This window comes from Anneissia japonica, unplaced genomic scaffold (genome assembly GCF_011630105.1).
Source record: "Anneissia japonica isolate Jap-2015-1 unplaced genomic scaffold, ASM1163010v1 scaffold483_len1788099_cov177, whole genome shotgun sequence".
Classification (NCBI taxonomy): Eukaryota; Metazoa; Echinodermata; class Crinoidea; order Comatulida; family Comatulidae; genus Anneissia; species Anneissia japonica.
This window is the reverse complement of record NW_022682587.1, coordinates 1,742,768-1,765,296: the sequence shown is the minus strand read 5'-3', so window position 1 is coordinate 1,765,296 and position 22,529 is coordinate 1,742,768. Positions and strand designations below refer to the sequence as shown.

Here is a 22,529-nt window from a genome sequence, read left to right as displayed (position 1 = left end):
AGCAAGAGAGTGTACCCATCCAATAAAGAGCGCGGGGACAAAAATTAGGCACGGCAAGCATGAAGAACTTGGTACCGGAAATATACCCAGGACACTTGTTTGTGATATCAAAAAATGTAGTTGTATGTTGCATAACAAGACTTAGAAGGTAACACTCCTCAAAATATTTACAAAAAAAGATACATACCAAAAATGTAAAAATTAAAGGAGCAATTGCCAGTGTTTCCTGCCATGTCTGTTGCATTACAGGTTACTGCGTAGTTGTTCACTGGAAATACACCTTCAGTCCGGCTACAGAATACAGTTACATTACTATCATAATTGTCTGTTGCTGTCACTTCAGTCCAAATTACATCGGAAGTACAATTGTCATCAACATTAAATTCTACATTTTGCGAACAATTCAAAACAGGAACTTCACAATCTGAACAATAAAAAAATATTTCAAAATAATGTACCCATCTAAGCAGTGTTGTTTCTAAGATATAAATTAAGTAGCGCGCCCTCAATTCCATTCCGTCGCGCTGTTGAGTACACAAGCGCGCAGTCACACGAAAGTAAACCACGATGAGCGATAACAAAAAAAAAAAAAAAAAAATCTGTAAAAATACGTCACGGAATACAGCCAATAAAAATTATTTTTTAGAAGTTTTGACGAAGAAAGCATGAATATTCATTACATTATATGACGTACCAAAGCACTTGTTTATCACGGAAAATGGACTGGAGCTAAAAGATGTAGGAGAAAAGATAATCCAAGTTCCCAACCTCCTCACCCCCACCCGCCCCGGAAAAAAAAAATCTGTTTTTTGTCATTTTTAAATAAAGGTCGACAGCCCATTTATTAATTAATTTTGCTGTGATCCCTAATCATCATAGAAACCATTAATGTTGGAATATTCGAAGCTTCCCCTGAATTCATTATTTTTAGCTAGGTGTAGGTTTTACTAGCCTATGTACGCGGCATATGTACATGGTATATAATTTAATTGGTACCAGGAACTGTTAATTAATTACATACTATCTTGGCTGTATTTATTATTTAATATCGAGATTAATACAGTACAAGGATATATGAATAGCATGGTCTCTACCAACAGAACAGTACAGACTGTACTACTGCTGTATAACAGCAGTAATACCTTTATTCAATAAAACTAATTATATTACATATAACTTTATTTGTTTCTTTCATTTAAAAATGGATAGACTGATTAAGAATGACTAGGCTATTGGTGGAGGCCTGGCTTCATCACAGCAGTTATCTATTGCTTATGATACCACCATGTAGCGGACAATGTATTGAAGTAAGTAATAAATCATAATATAATGACTGATGATGAAAATAATGTGGAGAGTCATGATACTCGTCGTGATTATGATTGTAATGCTGATAAATATATTGTTAATAAATTTGATACTGATATTGTGTGTGTACACGCTTGGAGAACTTGCCGAACATAGGCCTATATTTAACCAATGTTTAAATTATAACCAGCTTAATTTCTTGTGCGTTTGTCTTGTTTACGTATACTTTCGAATTGGTGGCGCTATTCAATATGTATTGGGTTTCTTCAACTAGGAAAAAAAAAAATAGGCTCCCAGCGGGAGCGTGTGTCTACTGCCTACTATATTACACTAAAAAAAAATTTAAAAAACGAGTAACTCGTGCAGTTACCACGTTATGTCGTTGATCACGAAGAGTACTAACATGTTCTAGAGGATGTCCTTCAAATGGCGGTACAGGAATTCGTCTAATGCTATTCAATTGTCAGTAGAGCGCTCCTACTTCGTGGTTGTAGTACCCATCATGCCTAAACCGGATTTACCCTTTTCCGCCATATGACAAAGTGTCAAAGATGTTATAAACACAAGATGGCGTTTTCCGCGATTTACGCGTAACAAATAGGAGCGTCGATTTGGCACAGAAAAGTAATCAGTTTTGGGAGAGGGCGCCCTAGTCGTTGCCATGGATCTGAGATAGGGTGTTCGCGTTACACCAAAGTTCGTTAATGAGTACGTTAATTTGTTCCTTATGTTCTAAAGAGAGGGCGCGTTGTTAATCGGACGCTTCTAATTGTTAAGCGTGACGTAAATTCGTACGCTGTGGTCAAGGTTCAAAAGTTTCCAATTTAGCAAGAGGGCGCCGTACATGCCTTATTACAGAATTTGCACGCGTAAATCGCGGAGAACGCTATCTTGTGTTTATAAGATCTTTGCATAGTGTCTACGCCCCCGTTGGGAGCAGTAGACACAAAAACCGCAGTGCAAATGATGTAACTAAATAGTTCGCGATCAAATACAAGGAAAAAGATTGACCTTACCAAACACCTCTATAGTAAAATTACATGATGCGGAGTTGTCACTACAATCAGTTGCTGTGTATGTTACTAAATTTTCTCCAATTTCAAATTCATCTCCTGACGCCCAATTTGACGTTATGTTTACTTTGTCACAATTGTCAGTTGCGTTGATCAATGCCCAAGTAACATATGCTGTTGTAAAACCATTTTGAGCGCAAACTTGTGTGTCAACTGGGCATTGTATGACTGGGTCTTGATCGTCTGGTTAAAATGAAATATTGATGAAAATAGAGTAAAACATTCATCCTTGTAAAAACTATTTGTAGTTATCTATATTTTATAATTATAAATATATGTAAATATTACATGTATTTTAATTTAAAAAAAAGTGGTATAGCCGTATTAGTCAGTTGTATACCAATGAAACAAATTAGAAAGTAGCGCTTTTCTGACGATGAATTTATTTCACAACATTTCGCCCCAGTCAATGGGGCTTCATCAGGTGAGTGAAGTGTTACACAAGATACAGCCATATACATGGACATCACAAAAATCATGGCTGAAAGGCTACTGTTACTGTGCCTTCTTGTACTGTGCAATATTTGCCATTTTCTGCCTTACTGTGTTATTTCACCTACAAACTTCTGCAGCTACCCAGTTAATATCATTTACTACAACGTTTTGTGCAATATTTCAACTAGTAAGTGGTCTAAAAGTACGTCGAAATTGGATCTTACTTTAGACCCATATCAGGTGCAACCAAGCTTGCATTACATCGGGCACTTTTCCCGACCTATGGAAGACCACAAATGTCGTCCCAATACATAAAAACGGCTCAAAAATAATAGTCCAAAATATAGACCTATCTCCCCACTCCCAACCATCTCTAAAATTCTTGAAAGGCTTATTAACGCCCAACTTTTATCCCATGTTTCACCTATTATCTCTCAAGAACAACACGGCTTCATGCATGGTAGATCTTGTGATACAAATCTTGCTACACTTCTGTCAACCGTATATGAAGCCATCGAAACTAAAAATCAATGTGACATAATTTACACTGATTTCAGTAAAACGTTTGATAAACTGTCCCATAAGTTATTATTATTAAAACTGCATCAATTTGGCATTAGCGGTAACTTACTTTCCTGGTATAAAAGTTAATTCAGCGATAGGTTCCAGAGAGTAGTATTTGAAGGTGCTACTTCAAACCCTCTCCCAGTCCTCCCAGGAGTTCTTTAAGGCTCCATTCTAGCCCCCATTCTGTTCAACATCTTTGTTAATGAAATACCTAATATTTTCCAAAATTCCAGCTGTCTTATGTTCGCTGATGACCTCAAGATATATAAAATAATTACCACCATTGAGGACTCCATTGCGCTCCAGGCGGATCTGGAAAGATTCGGCAAGTGGGTTTCCGACTGGAAAATGTCCCTGAAGTCCGATAAATACAAAGTCCTGTCTTGCTCTCTTAAGAATACACCTATTACTTTTTCTTACTCTGTTCAAGGTGAGGTCCTTAAAAGTGTAAATTCTTATCGTGACCTCGGCATTTTTATTGACCGTAAACTGACATTTATTTCACATGTTGACCATATTTTTTAAAAGGCCAATCGATTGCTTGGGCTAATGTGGCGCAATTGCATTCAGTTCTCCCCACACACAAAACGTGCACTTTACTTATCTCTCATCCAACCATCACTCGATTTTTGTTCAGTTATATATAACTCTCTCTCTCTGCTTTCCAAGCTTCTAGAATAGATCGAATCCATAGAAAATTTTTTGCGCTTCATCGGCCCAGCAGCCAATTGGCCTCCTATCATTTCTCCGACGTCTAGGAGAGCAAGACAGGATTTATACCTTTTGTACAAATGTCTTAACTCTATGTTTAAATGTAATCTTGTATCTATGTTTCATTTTAATGTACCTGTTCGTAATCTTCGTTATAAACCTTTTCTTCATGTTAAATATTCTCGTGTAAATGTTTGTAAAAATTGTATTTTCCATAGAATTTCGTCAGCTTATAATGCTTGTCTTTTAAAGAATAATTTTTTGGATATTTTTAACTGTAATTTCTTGCAATTTAAAAGTATTATTAATGAACTCGTGTTTTAATTTTTATTGTATATATTTATGCTCTGTTTACTGAAAATTTTAAAAATTTAAGATGATATGATTGGATAATAGACAAAAATATATAATAAACAGTAAATCTGATTGGATACAGAAACAAGGAAGTATATTCCTCTAGTTGGCAATAGAAGCTAAGATCTAGCTGGAACAATGGAGACGTGTTAAAAGGTGTTAAGCACCATAAACACGTTATATCGTCATTGCGGACTTATAAAATCCGCATACGCCTTAAAACTAAAAGAAAATCCATACGTTTAGAGTCCGTACTGAGCCTAAAAAATCCGCAATGAAAATATAACGTGTTCATACTGATTTATGGATAAATCGCGAATAAATACACAGATTTATTTTAATGTAATCTCCTTACAAATAAAGTAACTATTTTTGTCTTATGCATTAATATTTAACACAATTACTATATACTACTATTCAAAATATTTCCAGAAGTGTTCCGTTAAAAATATACGATAATCAATAATGTAACTTACCATAAATTGTAATTGTGAATGTACAATTTCCAGTGTTGCCATAACTGTCGGTGGCATTACATGTTATCATAGTGCTGACATCTGAGAATGTGTCTCCATTTATATAATCACATACTGATGGAAAAGATTCTCCAGAGTTGTCTGTAACAGTGGGCTCAGTCCAGGTGACATTTGCCATGCAATTCTTATCACCTCTTATGTTTTGGCTTGGTGGACATTCAAGATCTGGAGGCTCACAATCTATTAATAATCCACAAAATGCTGTCACTGCAACTTGTGAAATCATATTATTGGAATTTTTTTTATTATTATTGCAAATATGTAGCTTCTGCAATTAATTGTAACTTTTTATAAGTACGTTTAATGATGTTGATATTGTTAATCGTTCTTGGTACCTTTAACATCAACAGTGAATTGGCAGTAATCAGAATTCCCATTGCAATCTGTTGCTGCATATCCCACTGTGTACACTCCAAGTGACAGAGTATCTCCACTGGTGTAGTTATAAGTTATGTTGACCTCACTACAACAGTTGTCAGTTACATTTGCTCGTTGCCAATTGGCATTCACGGAATCATTTTCTGGATCAGTGCACACCTCAATGTCGACTGGGCAGGTCAAATCTGGGGCTGTGTCATCTGAGACAATAACAAATGTAATCACATTATTTAGATGATAAAAATAGGTACACTCATTTTGTTATCTGTTAACACATACGTGTAGCTAATTTATGTATTTATCATAGGGATTCTTCTCGCAACACCAAGCAGCTTTCGATTTAGACGACGCGGCGTTCTACGACAGGCAGTGGAGCGGGAAACCGTTCTGCGCATGCCAATACATGGGGAAGTCGTTCGTTGTGTGGATTTGACAACGGGCTTTAAGCGATTTGGCGTTGTCTTGACAACGGCAACGTGAGTCTTATAAATACGCGCTCGCTGGGGGCGCCTGCATAATTGATCACGCGATACGAGGGAGCGCGTCGTCTTGTAAATCGAAACAGCTTTGATGTTGAGACGGGAAGAGCATAGTACGATGTTCATGGTTGACTGAATTCCCTTTCGCAGCTCTCCGCGTCGCCCATTTCGAAAGCTCGCTATTGTCGTTAAAGAGCGAGAGTAACCCAGCGGATTAGTTTTCCAAGCTGTATTTCGCACCGATATAAGTTGATTTTCCGTCACTTTTTGTCTTTCCACAGTCGTATATCAACTAATATTTGTCGGATTTTTTTGTGTTCCCTTCGGCATTTAAAAGGCAATTCTTTTTTGATTGCTTTAGTATTTGTATTTCTTGAAAAAAAGGCACTGTCATTTTTCGATAAGTGGTATGCTGACTGCCCACCGCGTAGAGGCTGCATTTTTACCTCTTTTTAGCGACTTCGTTGGCTTTAAATTACCATTTCGGATGTTCACCAATAAAATATCATAAATTCTTCACATATAAAATATATGCTCATTGGAGGAAAATATTCACCGTCAAAACACTGAGTTCCATATAAATGAACAATCCTGTCTAGGCATTATTCCCTCGAAAAAGCGAAGCTTGGTATAGCCTTCCGCCATTGTTAATGAATTTGCGTTGCAGACCTACTTATAGGGAGTTCTCGATGCACGACGTTAACCTTAACTTTAACGAATGACGTTATAATTTATTCATCTTGCGTTGCGGAGTACGTTAATTTCAGGATTTTACGTGCTCGACGTACGTTATTTACGGGTTTGCGCATGCGTATTTCGATTTGTTTACAAAAGGGGCGGAGCTATCGCGCTGCATGTTGCGTACTACTCATTACCCCTTAAAATTAGTGAGTCTAAATGATAACCAAGCTTCTGGAGGTCACTTCGTTGCAGTAAGTATAAACCGATTAAATTTGAGTGTTCCGTTGCTAAAACGCGGCCTAAGAATCCTTATGTACATCTAATTCTTCCAATACCTTACCTACGATTAAAATGTTGAATGTACAGTACCCAGTGTTGTCATAATCATCAGTAGCATTACAAGTGACAGTAGAGTTAAGTTGAGAGAATATGCCTCCATTAAAGTAATCACATACTGATGAAAAAATATCTCCGGAGTTGTCTGTGACATTCGGTACGGCCCAAGTCGCAGTTGCCATACAGTTTGAATCAGCGGTTACATTTTGGTCTGGTGGACATTGAAGTATTGGTGATTCGTTGTCTAATAGAGAAAACATGACAATATTGTATGAGTAGTAAGCTGTAGAAGTTCATCAGTTTGCCAGTCCATGTCATGATTTTGGGTTTAAAATCATCTGACAGACCAAAAGTTCTATAACTACTGAACACAACTCTGCTTGCAAAGATCATAATAGTTCCAAACTGTATTAGCAAAAGCCCTTACCTTTGGTTGTAAACAAAATTATATAGGCATATAACCAGTGGCGTAACTAGGTAGTGAGGGGCCCTGGTTCAAGAGTACAGTCGGGGCCATTGACGCAAATTGATGCATGTCAACTAAAGAATTGTACCACCGATGGGTTAGAGGAGCACTTGTCTCTCCGGTTATTTTTATACTATTTTGACAATACATTTTTCGAATTGTTTTTAAATTGTAATTTTTAGATGACCATAATAAGTATATCTACTTCTTATGACCAAAAGAAAAGGCAACTTTGTTATTTTATTTTTTAATTGGTGTATTTATTTATGGGATTAAGCACTAAACTATCAACAATTCTTGTATATTTTTATATAAGCCTACTTAAGCTAAATAAAATGAAATGGACTTATATATGACCGTGATTATGTAATACACATATTTCTAACTCAATTAAAGAAGACAAAACAGAATGAAAAACCAAAATTATATTCACACTCATTTTTACGGTACATGCATCTGGCGATATTAGGAAGAATCTGACATGTTTATCTTGATTTTATCAGTGGCGTGTCCAGAATAAGGAAGTTGGTGCTGATTAAGTGTGAGTGCACAGCACGTCAGTCACTAGATCATGCAGGGGCGGATCTAGAGATGTCCAAAAAGGGGGCCGAAAGTTGGGCCGATTGAGACAACACTGTCGTAGGGGGTCCGCGAACTTTTTGTGTTCTAGACGCCCGAACATAACATTTGAGGCATTCTTGGCCATCATTTTTTTCTTTTTCTCTCTTTTTTTTCTTTTTTTTTTTTTTTTTCACCTCCCAAAAGGGGGGGCCGGGGCCGGACCGGCCCCCCCTAAATCCGCCCCTGAGATGGCAGTGACGTGAGTACATGTTTAGTATTTTCTATCTCTGAATGCCCAAAATGGAACTTAATTATCATAATTTTTTTTTTACAATTAAGTTAAAAAACCCCGAATTAATTAACTATGTGCCCGAATGGCACTTAAACACTGACAATTCCAAAAGCTACCATTCACATGGGCCTCACCATGGGGTGAAACATTTTCCAGGATTTTGAGCTTATAGATGCTTAAATATAACACTAGAATATTAAAAAATCTACGATATCCACCTGAGCCTCACCATAGTATTAGGAGGTGAGCCCCACTATAGTATTATGGGGTGAACCCCACCATAGCATTAGGGGGTAGATGAGTACCTTTTAAGAATTTGAGACTTTTAAAGGTCTATAGATGCCCGAAAACAGTACTTTAACGTTATGAATGTACCATCCATCTTAGCCCACATGGTTGAGGTAACACAATTGTCAGAATTTGATGGTTTTAGCTGCCGGAAATGGCACTTTATTACAAAGAAAAATCTACGAAAATTACAATCCACATAAACCATGGTTGAGGCTGAGAAAATGTTAATACTTAAATTTTGTGTCAGTTGTTTATGAACACCTTTTATCAACCTCTAAAGGGGGTGCATACGCAACTTCATAATTTCGATACTAGGTTAATAAGACTTCCATCACGCTTTATCGTGATATCTCTATGTTCCATTACGATAAAATCATTATTGAATGGATGGTTCCGAACGATTGAAAATTCTCACTGACTACAAAGGTATAAAGGCAACAAACAACGCCCTAACACTTATAGACCAATCTTAGTGGTATTATATGCGAAAGTCCAAGATCGAATTATTAAATATCTCAATATATATGACCTATGTAAAAGAAACGAGTTATTGTGGTTTCAAAATTACTTGAGTGGAAGGAAGCAATAGTTAAATTTTACAATAAAACATTGCTTTATTAGATTTTTTTTATAAGGGAGCGGGGCCTTTGTAGGTTGGGGGATCCCTGGAGCTCGGGGCAAAGGTTCATGAACCTGCGGTAGTTACGCAACTGGATATAACCTAAATTAAGTTATATATTTTAAATAGACAGTATATGGAACTGAATATATCTTTTCACTTACTAATAACAAGTATATTATAATAAATAACACGTTGTACCTTCAACATCAATAATAAAAACACATTCATCCTGATTTCCATAGCAATCTACTGCTGTGAAACTAACTTCAGTAACTCCAATTTTAAAATTGGTGCCATTTGTGGCATTATAAGACACAATAATTTCATCTTCACAACAGTTATCAGAAACGATGGCAGATGTCCATGTCACTACGGCGGTATTAGCACCTGCATTAGTATCAATCGTAACGTTGTCTGGACATACAATATTGGGAGCTGTTACATCTGTAAGAAATGTAATCACAAGAAATTGTGTAGAAATGCAAATATCTGTATGTTTATTTTTTTTTAATGTAGTAGCATAATACGACTTGGGAGTATTATTTCGAAAAATATTTACATAAAATATGCATACCAAAAATGTAAAAACTAAATGAGCAATTGCCAGTGTTTCTTGAAATGTCTGTTGCACTACAGGTGACTGTGTAGTTGTTCAATGGAAATATACCTTCAGTCAGGCTACAAAATACAGTTACATTACTATCATAATTATCTGTTGCTGTTACTTCATTCCAAGTTACGTCGGAAGTGCAATTGTCATCAGCATCAAATTCTACAACTTGCGAACAGTTCAAAACAGGAGCTTCACAATCTGAACGTCAATAAAATATTATTATAAAAAATAATGAACCTGTACAAGTGATATAACTGAATAATTCTAAATCATATACAATTTTATGCATATTTGTAATTACCAAACACCACTATAGTAAAACTGCAATGTGCAGAATTTTCACTACAATCAGTTGCTGTGTATGTTACTACATGTACACCAATTTCAAATTGATCTCCTGATGTGTAATTTGACGTTATGTTTACATTCCCACAACAGTTGTCAGTTGCATTGATGGGTTCCCAAGTGACAGGTGCTACTATAGAACCAGTTTGAGCGCACACTTCTATGTCAGCAGGACAATTTACGACTGGGTCTGCATTATCTGAATAATTAAAAATTAAAAATTTAATTAAAATATTGTTATTTTTGTAATTATCTACTTGGAATTCATTCATAACAAGTTTATGAAAATATGTACAAATATTTTATTGAATATTGCAAGCATTTAAACATAGTTAGAATAATTTTATACATTACTTAACATATAATCGATACCCTACACTTTCTATTCCTAAATAAACTATTCAAAAGTTACTCAATGTATATAATCTGTTAATGGACAATCAATAATAATATGTCTTACCATAAATATTGACGGCAAATGTACAATTGCCAGTGTTGTCATAACTGTCAGTAGCATTACATGTTACAACAGTGCTGACATCATAAAATGTGCTTCCATCTACATAGTCACATACTGGTGAGATGGATTCTCCAAGGTTGTCTGTAACATTTGGAGCTGTCCAGGTGACATTTGCCATGCAATTCTGATCACCTATTACCATTTGGTTTGGTGGACATTCAAGATCTGGAGGCTCACAATCTATTTAAATATCCATAAAATGCTAACACTGGAACACTGATTACGTGTATATGTAGAATTAAATCCCTTAACTTTGAAATTCGTGTTATTATTATTTTAAATAATTTTATATAGCTTTGCGCAATCAATATTTTTCTTAACTAAGTACTTGCACCAACAATTTCACAGATTAATCTCAGATAAAATAGTATAATATTTTACATGCTCCAAGTATTTAAATTGGATTCCAACACGATTGCGTCTACTTCAATACTTGGAGAATGTACTATACTATCTTAAGTAGGATGTTAATTGTTTTAAATAGTTCCTGGTACCTTTAACATTAACAGTGAATTGACAGTAACCGACATTTGCATTACAATCTGTTGCTGCATATCCTATTGTGTATACACCACGTGACAGAGAATCTCCACTGGTGTAGTTGGCAGTAACGTTGATTTCACGACAACAGTTGTCAGTAGCATTAGCTCGTTCCCAGGTGACATTCGTTGCATCAACCAGTGGGTAAGTACATATTTCAATGTCGTCTGGACAAGTGATATTTGGTGCCATCTTGTCTGTCAACAAGGAACAGAATGTAATATGCAATACCTAACACTTGTTATTAATAATACATTTTTTTTAATGCACTATTTCATCAGTGACATATTTCACAATGAAAGGTAAGTCTAAAAAATTAACAGAAGACATGGAAGTAGTTTATATTATCAGTAACCACTACACAAAAACATTATTTAACTTTAATTAAAAAAAATAAATACCCAATTTCTATAAACACACATCTTTAGGCCCATATAAATTTGTACTCATTTAAATATTGTAAAATATTTAAATGTGAATTTAGCGTAGAATAATGTATCTAAATTCCCAGCATTGACTTGAATAGTCTTAAGTAAATCCTAATTATGTTTGAAATTTATGAGTTTTATGTTGTTTGTTGAATGGTGTTAGTTATAATAATAGTTATATTACAGACTAAAATTATATTCTCACCACAACTTGGTTATAGTTATATTGCAACTTATTCTTTAAACTAAAAACAAAACACATTCTATTTTATGTTAATTGTATTCTGTCCAAAAACAAACTTGGTGTTATGCCCTTCTACCAGTTAGGAAACTAATTAAATATACACCATTACATCCATAGGATGCCCCTAAGCCAAAAATCTCAAAAATAAAAAAATGGATATAATGCGTTTTTCCAAATCACGGCAGTACAGATGTCAAATGCAAGTAGACCGGTGTGTGCTACAATGACAAACATGTTCTCCAATGCAAAACCAGCAATGAAATTAGAAACAGGGCAGGGCTTGCAGTAAGAACACAAGGATGGGCCAATTTTAGACCAAAATCAAAATATTAGCAATAGTTGGTAAGTTAAACTTTTATTTATTGTGTTCAGATTGCAACAATACATTTGTGTTTTCATTTAAGATGACAGCAAAATGTACTACATTATTGTAAAACAAATATTCTACAAGTACAGTAAAACGACTGTTTACTTCTTTTGAATTTATAAATAACTAAAATACAAGAAATACGTTAATCACCTGTAAACAAATTTTGACAATTGACCTGGGATCATCAAAACGCTTTAATTTTACCTCCTTTCTCCACGATTCAATTATGTCAGTAAGTAATTTAATGTTTCATATCTACACATTGGACATCAAAACAATGTCAGCAACAAGGGAAATTATCACAGTAGACACTATTAGAATAATGAGGCTAGCAGGCCACGGTCATTGCTGCATTACACTGCTCCAGTGCATGAGTCGTCATGACAAAATGTGTCTAGTATATTAATTAAAGTTTAAAATTTCTGAATCAAACTGTCTTTCAAAATCTCAATATCAAACTTATTTCTGTATAAGCAGTTCTACTCAACCTAGAAAATTAATTTTAAAGACCAAGCGCAACTCATTTTGGCAAGATACCTTGCATATTTCCAATGTTTGAGACAATATATTTTATATTATACTGGCGTTGATTACTCGGATATCTAGCCAGCAGCAATAAAATCTAAGGTAGCACAAACATATAAAATACGAGGTGCTCCACGTCAAGTGAATAGACACAGTTCAACTAATGTTTAATAGGTACCAAATGTGCAGTAATTTTCTAATTTTATATTGCCATAATCTTTGCTAATTTTAACCTATTTAAGTGTTGCAATCTTAATTATTTTATTTTTGTTTTTAAAGCATAACATTTATCTAGTTTTAGTTAAATTTATATCCTACTGCAAAATAACCTAGCAATAACAAAATGAGAACATAATTTACCATCTAAGTAACTGTTGAATCTAATGACATAAAAATAAAAGACTTATTTTAAACTTATATTTATTTTTACTAAATAACTACTGTATATATAAGTCTTACACAGCCAAAAAATAATCTTAGCGGGCACTTAATGGCATTATTCTTTTTTATTTTAATGATTGTTTGACTAAAGTTTCAAGCAGAAACCAAATACAATAGTGTTTTGTTAGATGTAACCACTAACAGTTTAACCTTTACCTAACACCCCTTTCTTCTGACTACAGTGCAATAATCCTGTTACTGTAAAGCCCATATGTAATTTTAAAAGTTAAGTAAATGTTGATTTTGTTTATTTTTAAACTGTTAATATTTCTGTTGAGTACCATGACTGAAGGTTTTAGGAAAATCAACAATTTTTGTGTGAAACAGTTATACCTTTGACTAATGTATTTTTGTACTTAAAAATGTTCGAATACATACATTATTCTTCTGATATAATTTCCTTTAACCACAAAAATTACACCTTATAACTCTATTTATCTAACATTTTATTTAAATTATTGTTCGGTTATCTATAATTCAAAATCTGACACACAATCTGACACACAATCTGACACACAATCTTCTAGATTCAAAGAAAAGAATTCATCCCTTAATAAATTATGTTTGTGAAAATCCTGACATTGTAGTTTTTTCGAGTTTAAGTTTATTACACACGAGTTGGTTAAACAATGTTAATCTAAGTTAATCTAATTTGAAATTAATGTTAAGCTTTTAACTGTGCTTGTGTAAGTTTCTATATTTATATTTTTATCCTGTAATTGGTGTTAACACTGTCGGATGTGCAATAAATTTATATAGATAATTAAAATAAATCGATCGTTTACAAACCGCTTAGCGCTATAACACCGTTGTTACTGGTTAGTCTCATAACAACCATATTACATTCCTAATTCCTTTATTTATCTGCCCTAATGTTAAAACCAAATTTAATTGAAGATTGATTGTATCGATGTTTTAAAGTACTTCATTACAGGAACTTGGTTCAGTTGATATGCCTATTCACCTATTATTCACATAATGAATCTTACCAATGACTGTAACTGTAAAGGTACAATTTCCAGTGTTGTCATAATCGTCTGTGGCATTACAGGTTACGATGGTGTTGTAAGAAAAGGTGCTTCCATTTACATAATCACATACCGGAATGAAAGTATTCCTGGAGTTGTCAGTGACATTCGGTGGAATCCAAGTGGCAGTTGCCATACAGATAGAATCTGCAGTTAAGTTTTGGTTGGGGGGACATTCAAGCACCGGTGTTTCTTTGTCTGATAGAGAAAATAATACAAAATTAAATCAAAGACTTTAACTGCACACTTAAAGGTCATTGGTCAAATCCTCATTTAAATATTTTTTCATAAAAGTGTATGCTACAGCAAAACAGTTTCGAGTTAAAATATATCTGAAAACTTAATGTTGTACCTTCAACATTAATTAGGAAGACACATTCATTCTGGTTTCCATAGCAGTCCACTGCCGTGGTTGCTATTTTAGTAACGCCGATATAAAAATGACTGACATTCGTAGCATTATATGACACATTAATGTTGTCTCCACAGCAGTTATCAGTAGCAACTGCAGATTCCCATGTCACTTCTGCTGTATTAGCACCTACACCATTATCAACCGTAATATCGTCTGGACATGTCACATTAGGTGAAGTAGAATCTAATAAAAAAAAATAGTCAAGATTAATTAGGCTAAATAATTGTTGTTGATTGTTATTTGTATTGCATTATCTATATAACATTAAGACATACACTGAAAGATCAGATGCTTGTGTTTACTCCACAAACTGGAAAACCTCACAAAATTGTATTTATAACTTTGGCAATATATTTGGCAATATGCTTAAATCGTAAGTCATTTTATTGCGAATTCGACAAAATTATCTGGGTTTTACTAGAAAACATAAATTTATCTATCTATGTGTCATATATCCTTGGATTAAACACAGACGAATTTTCTTTTAAACTGGTACATAAACTTATATTGTTTGATGAGAGATAGACTTTAGACTATCTCTCAGATAAATAATTCATATTAAAGTTCCTTAGGGCTTGTTAACCTCAATGGTACGTACTTGTTAATAGTGTATTATTATGGTTGGTTGGTATGGAGAGGGTGTTGTGGTTCTAGTTCCATATTCTAGGATGGGTTTGTGATAGGATGAATGACTTTCAATGAGATAGATCACAACGGTTCGACTAGTACTATTTTGCAGAGCATTTATTCAGCATCAACTGATCTAATGCACTACAGATATACACTCGAATTACTCCAGGTTTCTCAGATGTTATTAGAGTTGAACCCTTTTAGAGTGGAGTCAGTTCGTTTGTTGTTTTTATTACTTTATCTATTCTAAGTCAGTGATATTGGGTCTCTAATATAACAAATATATTCGGAGGTGTGTCTAATCAAGTCACCTCATGTTTATGAGGGGTTTCTTTCTGTTTGGATTATTAAAAAAAAATCTTTTTCTATGATTTAACATCTTGTTTGTTGCACTTACTTTAATGTAGTCGGATTATTCTGTCAAAGGTAAAGTGACATTATAGCGTGTGAAAGTTAATGTTCAATTGTCTAGTGAATTTCCTGTCACTTTAAAAGATGACCAGTATACTGCCGTGTTTCGGAAGAACGCATTATAAGCCAAAATCATAGTTTTACAATATTGAGCAAAACGCGTTTCTTGTTATTAACCTTTTGTTATGGAAATGAATTATATTGAATTTTTTGTGTAAATATACTAACTACACAACAGAAAAACATACTGAAGTACTGATTTTCGATACTGATATTCACCTAGGATACAATTTTGTGTTATAATCACTCATTCTAAAAACCAACTTTTTCAAGGATTTTTGAAGATATAGGGAACAAAGGATTGGTCTATAGTTCGACATGTCACTGCGATCACCCTTCATCGGTATGACTTCAGCAATCCTTAGTTTATTACGAACTACGACCGTTAATAAAGACTGATTAATGGTACGTAATCGGGTGAGCAATATCATTACAGTCTAATTGAACTGTTTTTGGAAATATATCATCGCACTCAGGATTCTTAGTAACGTCGAGACCATTTAAAATAATACCTTTAACCTATTTTTCAAGAACCGGTAATAGGAACATAAATGAGATAAATGATATATATATATATATATATATATATATATATTAATAACGTAAAGAATTTACTATTTGATACAAGATGTGTATAAGAGACAGATATATATATGTGTGTGTGTGTGGGGAGGGGGGTGCGTATTAACTTATGAGTACATAAATGTTCCAAATATCTTACCAATGATGAAAATGTTGAATGTACAGTATCCAGTGTTGGCATTATCATCAGTAGCATTACAAGTGACAGTAGAGTTAAGTTCAGAGAAAGTACTTCCACTCATGTAATCACATTTTGCTGAAAAACTATCTCCAGAGTTGTCTGTGATTGTGGGTACCGCCCACATTGCAGCTGCCATACAATCGGAATCACCGGTTACATTTTGGTTTGATGGACATTCAAGCACTGGAGGTTCACAATCTTTTTAAACAATAAAATAACTGCGACTTAGGAAATAAGCGTATTATTTATATAGATACATTCTTAAAAAAAACGTAAAGTTTCAAATCAGATTTTATGACTTGTATGGACTGTTTTCTTGTATAATGGACCGAATTGCACACGGGTGCACACGGGAAAACGGATAACCGTCTCTTCTAACAATATATAATGTAGTTTGGCTTTCCAGCTGAAACACATATAGAGCAATATTTACATCTGGAAACAAATTATCTAAAAAGATCTCCATGGTTTAATAGTACAGGCTTAATGTGACACAAATGCTATGTAACATTCAACAAACTCTAATAAAGGACTATTTGCATATTCTTGTAGGCCTACATGTGAATAATAAAAGAAAAACAAATTCTGCCTTTTCATTGGTACGTTGATCAGATATTCAGAGTATAAGGTCAACAATCTTTATACAGCATGTTCCAGTTAATAACTCCTCAACCACTTTCTCTGGAAGCTCAAACATATTGTCTACACTAGAAAAATTAAAAAAATTCTCCGCCTTTTATAGCCTAATCAAATATTCAGGGTCAAAGGTCAATAGCTTTTATACAGCAAGTCCCGGGTCATAACTTGTCAACCATTGCTCAAAAAGCACAAAAATACTGTCTGTACCTACGATTTTTGGGTCAACAATAATGGAAGCTTTTTTGCCGGTATCTCAAGTATTCAGTGTCAAAAGTCAATGAGCTTTATACGTTATGTCTTGGGTCATATTTCCTTAATTATTTCGTCTAAAGGCACAAAATTAGTGCCTACACCTAGACTTTTAGGGTTAACTATATGTGGAAAAATATCTCCAGTTAAAGTTGCTGCGTTTGACCATATATTCAGGGTCAAATGTCAGTTACATTATACAACATGTTCCAGGTCATGTCACCAGGTCATGAAAAATAAAAAATAGAAACGTTAAAATAACTGCTACCCTTCCATTTATTGAAACATGCTAAAATTATTCATAAGAATACAAGTTTACAGTGGCAGATCCAGAAATTTGACATAGTTGACCCAAAGAAGAACTTTCACAGATGGACGTGTTGGGCTGAGGTAAGAAAATATTGTTATTATGGCACCTCTGGACAACCGGAAATGGTACTCGTAGACTTCTAGTTGGAGTAGAATTTTCTTTTTATTTTCTTGGTTTTTGTTACATTTTGTAAGTTTTAGTAAGTGGGGACCGGGCCTCCCCTTAAATCCGCCTCTCGTTTATATCGATTATTAATTCATTATTTATTTGACGATGGAATCTCTATCAGGTCTATTCGTATTTTCTAACTTATATTGAAGATGTTGAGGGTCCAAGCCTTTCATAATTATTAATTAATAACGTAAAGAATTTACTATTTGATACATTGTAAACAAAAACATTAAAGTAGTAGAAATCATAAAATATACATGAAAAAGAATTAGAAGCGATAAATTACCACCTTTCATCATAAACGATCAGCTTTATTTGCAATTCTGGTTGGAAAAATACATGAATAATACTGGATGAATTTATATTTATTTGTTTCATTTCATTATTTTTTCTAGTTATTCCAGGCCTCTACCGGGCCCAGGACCCGGGGAACTTGCCCGGTTTTCCCGTCTTCTCGGCGCCACTGCCAAATAACATTGGTTCTAATCAGAGAACATATACAATAGTAAACACATTTATACATTTAACTCTGTAAACTATATAACAATGCACTTAGCCGATTCATTTATCTTTTCGCTCAATATTCATTGTCACTAATTCATGTAGGCTCAATTTTGTTCAAATACAATTTTTTTCTTTCGTAACAGTGTGGATGCTGACTATAACAAATCAGTATAACCATCAATAGCATCAGAATAGACTACTTCATCAAAATCAACCTGGCTTTCCTGCATGAACACCAGCAGTGCTGCACTCTGTTTTGAAGTTACATAATGGTGCGCACTTGCCTATTGTCATTATGGGATGCAACCCCTAATTATTTTCATAATTCTGTAGCCCACATTCACATAGGTTAAGATATTTACCGTAGTCCTACATTTTGACATGATGGTAAGCTCTGAGGCATTGGAAATGCGTCACTGACTTGGTTGGTGGCAGAAGCCTAATGTACTCAAGTAATGTGCTTAAGTTTTTATGAAATCAGACCAGGATCAAGGCATTATAGAGAAACACACGTGAATGGTAATGATGACCTTTTCTGGGGGGAAAGTAAGGGAGTTTTCGAACTCAGAGATCAAATATTAAAAAAAAATTGTCTTCCTCTAACAAAAGTTGTCAAGTTATCACAGTTGCTACTAAGCAAGTCAGGGACTCATTTTCAAAGCCTCAGAACGCATCACCTGGTCAACGTGATGGACTTCGGTGACTACCTTAACCTGCATGCAAAAGGGGTGGGGAAATGAAGAAAACAACGGGCTGCATCAAGAAACAATCACGCACCAGGAGAACTAGGCCTACTCAGGTTATAAGATTTAAAGTGCAAGAGAGCTTATGTTACATGCACCACTGCTTGTGGCCCTTGCCAGGTTAATAGATGCGATTATGTTGAAGAAATAATCTACTATAATGATATTGATGATACTGATTTGTTCATGTAGCCAGTATCCATACTGTTACGAAAGGAAAATTTTGCCTTTGGGTACTATTAGCCCTGCATAAAATAGACTTTAAATATTGAGCGAAAAAATGGTAAATGAAGTGCATTTTTATATATTCATAAATGTTTTTACTATTGTATGTTACCTGATTAGCATTGGAGTTTAAGGGGGAAAATGTATCGCATTTTATCTATAGTTAAATTACCATTTTTAGAGTGTGTATCCTAGCTAAAAAAAAGCAATGAAGGATGCATTTGAATGTTTATATTATAAGTTAATTGTGTTTGTTGACCCCAAAAACCTCGGTGTAGACAAACTTTCTGTGCTCTAGACAAAGTGGTTTGGAAATCATGACCACATGCTCTATAAAGGTCGTTGACCTCTGACCCTGAATTTTTGAGAAGGCGGCAAACATGTTTCCATAATTGTTTACCCCCCCCCCCCAACAACCTAAGTGCAGACATATTTTTTTTTGTTTTAAAGCAAGTAGTTGAGGAGTTATGACCCAGGACATGCTGTATAAAGGTCATCAGCATTTAACCCTGAATATTTTTCTAACACAGCTACTAGAAGGAGGCAAACATATTTAAATAATTGTTGATCAAAAAAACCTATTTTTAGACACTGTCTTTGAGTTTTAAGAGCAAGTGGTTGAGGAATTATTACCCGGAATATCCTGTATTAAGGTAGTCGACCTTTGACCCTTAATATCTAACTAACGCAGATATAAAAAGGCAGCAATAATTTTTCTGTGTATAGACTTGCAAAATATACAAAAATCCTTAATTTTTAGAGTTTGGTTAATGTTGAAACATATTTAGCCTCTACTGATAATGGCTACCAGTTCATCGGCGTAACCCTCATTCAACAAGAAAAGAAACAGAAATCTAAATTGTATTAGTACAAATCGGTATACCTTTAATTGCCACTGTAAATTGACAGTAGCCAGTCACCTCATTACAATCGGTTGCTTCATACCCTACTGTGTATACACCAATTGAAAAAGGGACTCCATTTGTGTAGTTTGCATTTATGCTGATATCACTACAGCAGTTGTCAGTTGCAATGGCTGCATCCCAGGTGGCATTTGTGTAATCACTTCCTTTGTCATTACAAAATTCAACGTCACTTGGACAAGTGATATTTGGTGCAATTTCATCTGTGAGTAAATTGAAAAATATATCTCACTAAGTTTATTCATTCAAGTTTACATGAACTATCAAAAACAGGCAAATGATGTACTAAATAACCAACCCGAAAGAGTGTAAAAGAATATACACGATGCAAAGTTGTCTGCCATGTCTGTAACCAAACAAGTGATGGTATAGTTTCCAGTGCTATTGAAGATCATTGGAGTACATGTAGCACTGAGCAAATTGCCAACATGATCTGTTCCACTGACTTCAAACATAGGATCAACAAAACAGCTGTCGTTCAATAACTGGCTCTTGTCATCTGGACACGCAAGTCCTGGCTTATTCAAATCTGCAATTAAATAGATTTTTACACAAAGTAGTAAGATACAATGAGTCATACCAGCCTATACAAATAAAAATCAATCAGATTAGTTTACATTGAGCTATAGATTTCAATATATATGTTTACTTATTACTTTTTTTTCCACAGAAAGGGTAAAGGTAGGTAAAGGTAAAATGTAGGAGAAGAACACATATCCCACAGCGCCATTGTGCTGAATTGCATATGGGCAAAATCTGTGACTTCTGTAGCAGCCGCAGAAAGGTGCAAAGTTAACATCATTTCACTACGGAAGCTTAAAGTGACCTTCCGAGTTTCCGAGTTTCCAAGATAATTATCTTGGAAACATGGAATAAGCACTTATTAAGACGTCTTCCGAGATAATTTATCTCGGAAAGACGTCTTTCCGAGATAACGTATTTTAGAAATACGGAATTCAAAGATAACGTATCTTGGAAAGACGGAATTCCAAGATAACGTATCTTGGAAAGACGGAATTCCAAGATAAATTATCTTGGAAAGACGGAATTCCAAAATACGTTATCTTGGAAAGAGGTCTTTCCAAGAAACATTTTGAGGATATTTCCTGCACGATTAAAATCTTAACGGTACTGGGTTCGGTCTTCAGGAGTTCGTGTTTCGTACAGGTTAATCCATTCATAGAAGAGGCCTTTATTGGAGAAAGCGTACCTGTCGTTAGCCATAGTAGCCTAGGTCAATACTAACCCCGGCTATATAAAATTGATTATAAAATTGAAAAATATTAATCTTATTATTGTAGTAGTGATACTATGTACACGTTTTAATTATTGTTATTTATTCGTTAACGTCATTATATTTACATTTAAATTTCCAATGTTAAAATAATTCTATTTATCAAAATTGTATATTTAAATGATATAGTAATAGCCAAGCTGAGGTATAGCCTAGTCTAGGCCTAAACAATTTACTATATGTGAATGTATACAATTATGAAAAATATGATTAAAACGTAAAATTGTGAAAGAATAAAGGAAGAAATTCCAAGATACGTTATCTTGGAAAGAGGTCTTTCCAAGATACATTTTGAGGATATTTCCTGCACGATTAAAATCATAACGACGGTACTGGGTTCGGTCTTCAGGAGTTCGTGTTTCGTACAGGTCAATCCATTCATAGAAGAGGCCTTTATTGGAGAAAGCGTACCTGTCGTTAGCCATAGTAGCATAGGTCAATACTAACCCCGGCTATATAAAATTGATTATAAAATTGAAAAATATTAATCTTATTATTGTAGTAGTGATACTATGTACACGTTTTATTTATTGTTATTTATTCGTTAACGTCATTATATTTACATTTAAATTTCTAATGTTAAAATAATCCTATTTATCAAAATTGTATATTTAAATAATATAGTAATAGCCAAGCTGAGGTATAGCCTAGTCTAGGCCTAAACAATTTACTATATGTGAATGTATACAATTATGAAAAATATGATTTAAACGCAAAATTGTGAAAGAATAAAGGAAGAAATAAGAATAGGAAAGAGATTTGGAGCGGCTGAAATATTTTCCGAAACTATACAATAGTAGTCTATATGCTATTATTGCATTACGTTTTTGTAAACAAGTTTGGGCACAAAAAAACGAAATTAATTTTTATACATTAACAATTAACGTAGGCCTATTTTTCATGCGTTTAATAAGCAGATGTTGATGCGTACATACAGAACAATGCGTGAAAATACAGAACAACACACAATGAAATACAACAATATTCACTCACAACTTTGAACTTGAACAAATTGAATATAGGCCTATCCATTGGTAAGTTACAGGTA

The 22,529-nt window shown here is 34.3% G+C and overlaps 2 protein-coding genes across 2 annotated transcripts in view; both read right to left on the bottom strand.

Annotated features, from left to right (window-relative positions):
* The window catches only part of LOC117118416 (hyalin-like), a 36,256-nt gene extending 31,046 nt beyond the window's left edge, over positions 1-5,210 (bottom strand). Inside the window, exons 1-3 of the mRNA XM_033263367.1 lie at positions 4,925-5,210; positions 2,325-2,564; positions 188-424 (exon numbers count right to left, since the gene is read on the bottom strand). Of these exons, the coding sequence (XP_033119258.1) occupies positions 188-424; positions 2,325-2,564; positions 4,925-5,210 (763 nt within the window). The remainder of the gene's footprint in view (positions 1-187; positions 425-2,324; positions 2,565-4,924) is intronic.
* Positions 5,211-5,302: 92 nt separating this feature from the next.
* The window catches only part of LOC117117563 (hyalin-like), a 38,733-nt gene continuing 21,506 nt past the window's right edge, over positions 5,303-22,529 (bottom strand). Inside the window, exons 10-21 of the mRNA XM_033262291.1 lie at positions 20,486-20,716; positions 20,148-20,390; positions 16,382-16,621; positions 14,497-14,742; positions 14,106-14,342; positions 11,063-11,305; positions 10,509-10,748; positions 10,005-10,247; positions 9,665-9,901; positions 9,289-9,534; positions 6,863-7,102; positions 5,303-5,562 (exon numbers count right to left, since the gene is read on the bottom strand). Coding sequence (XP_033118182.1) covers positions 5,303-5,562; positions 6,863-7,102; positions 9,289-9,534; positions 9,665-9,901; positions 10,005-10,247; positions 10,509-10,748; positions 11,063-11,305; positions 14,106-14,342; positions 14,497-14,742; positions 16,382-16,621; positions 20,148-20,390; positions 20,486-20,716 — 2,906 coding nt within the window. The remainder of the gene's footprint in view (positions 5,563-6,862; positions 7,103-9,288; positions 9,535-9,664; positions 9,902-10,004; positions 10,248-10,508; positions 10,749-11,062; positions 11,306-14,105; positions 14,343-14,496; positions 14,743-16,381; positions 16,622-20,147; positions 20,391-20,485; positions 20,717-22,529) is intronic.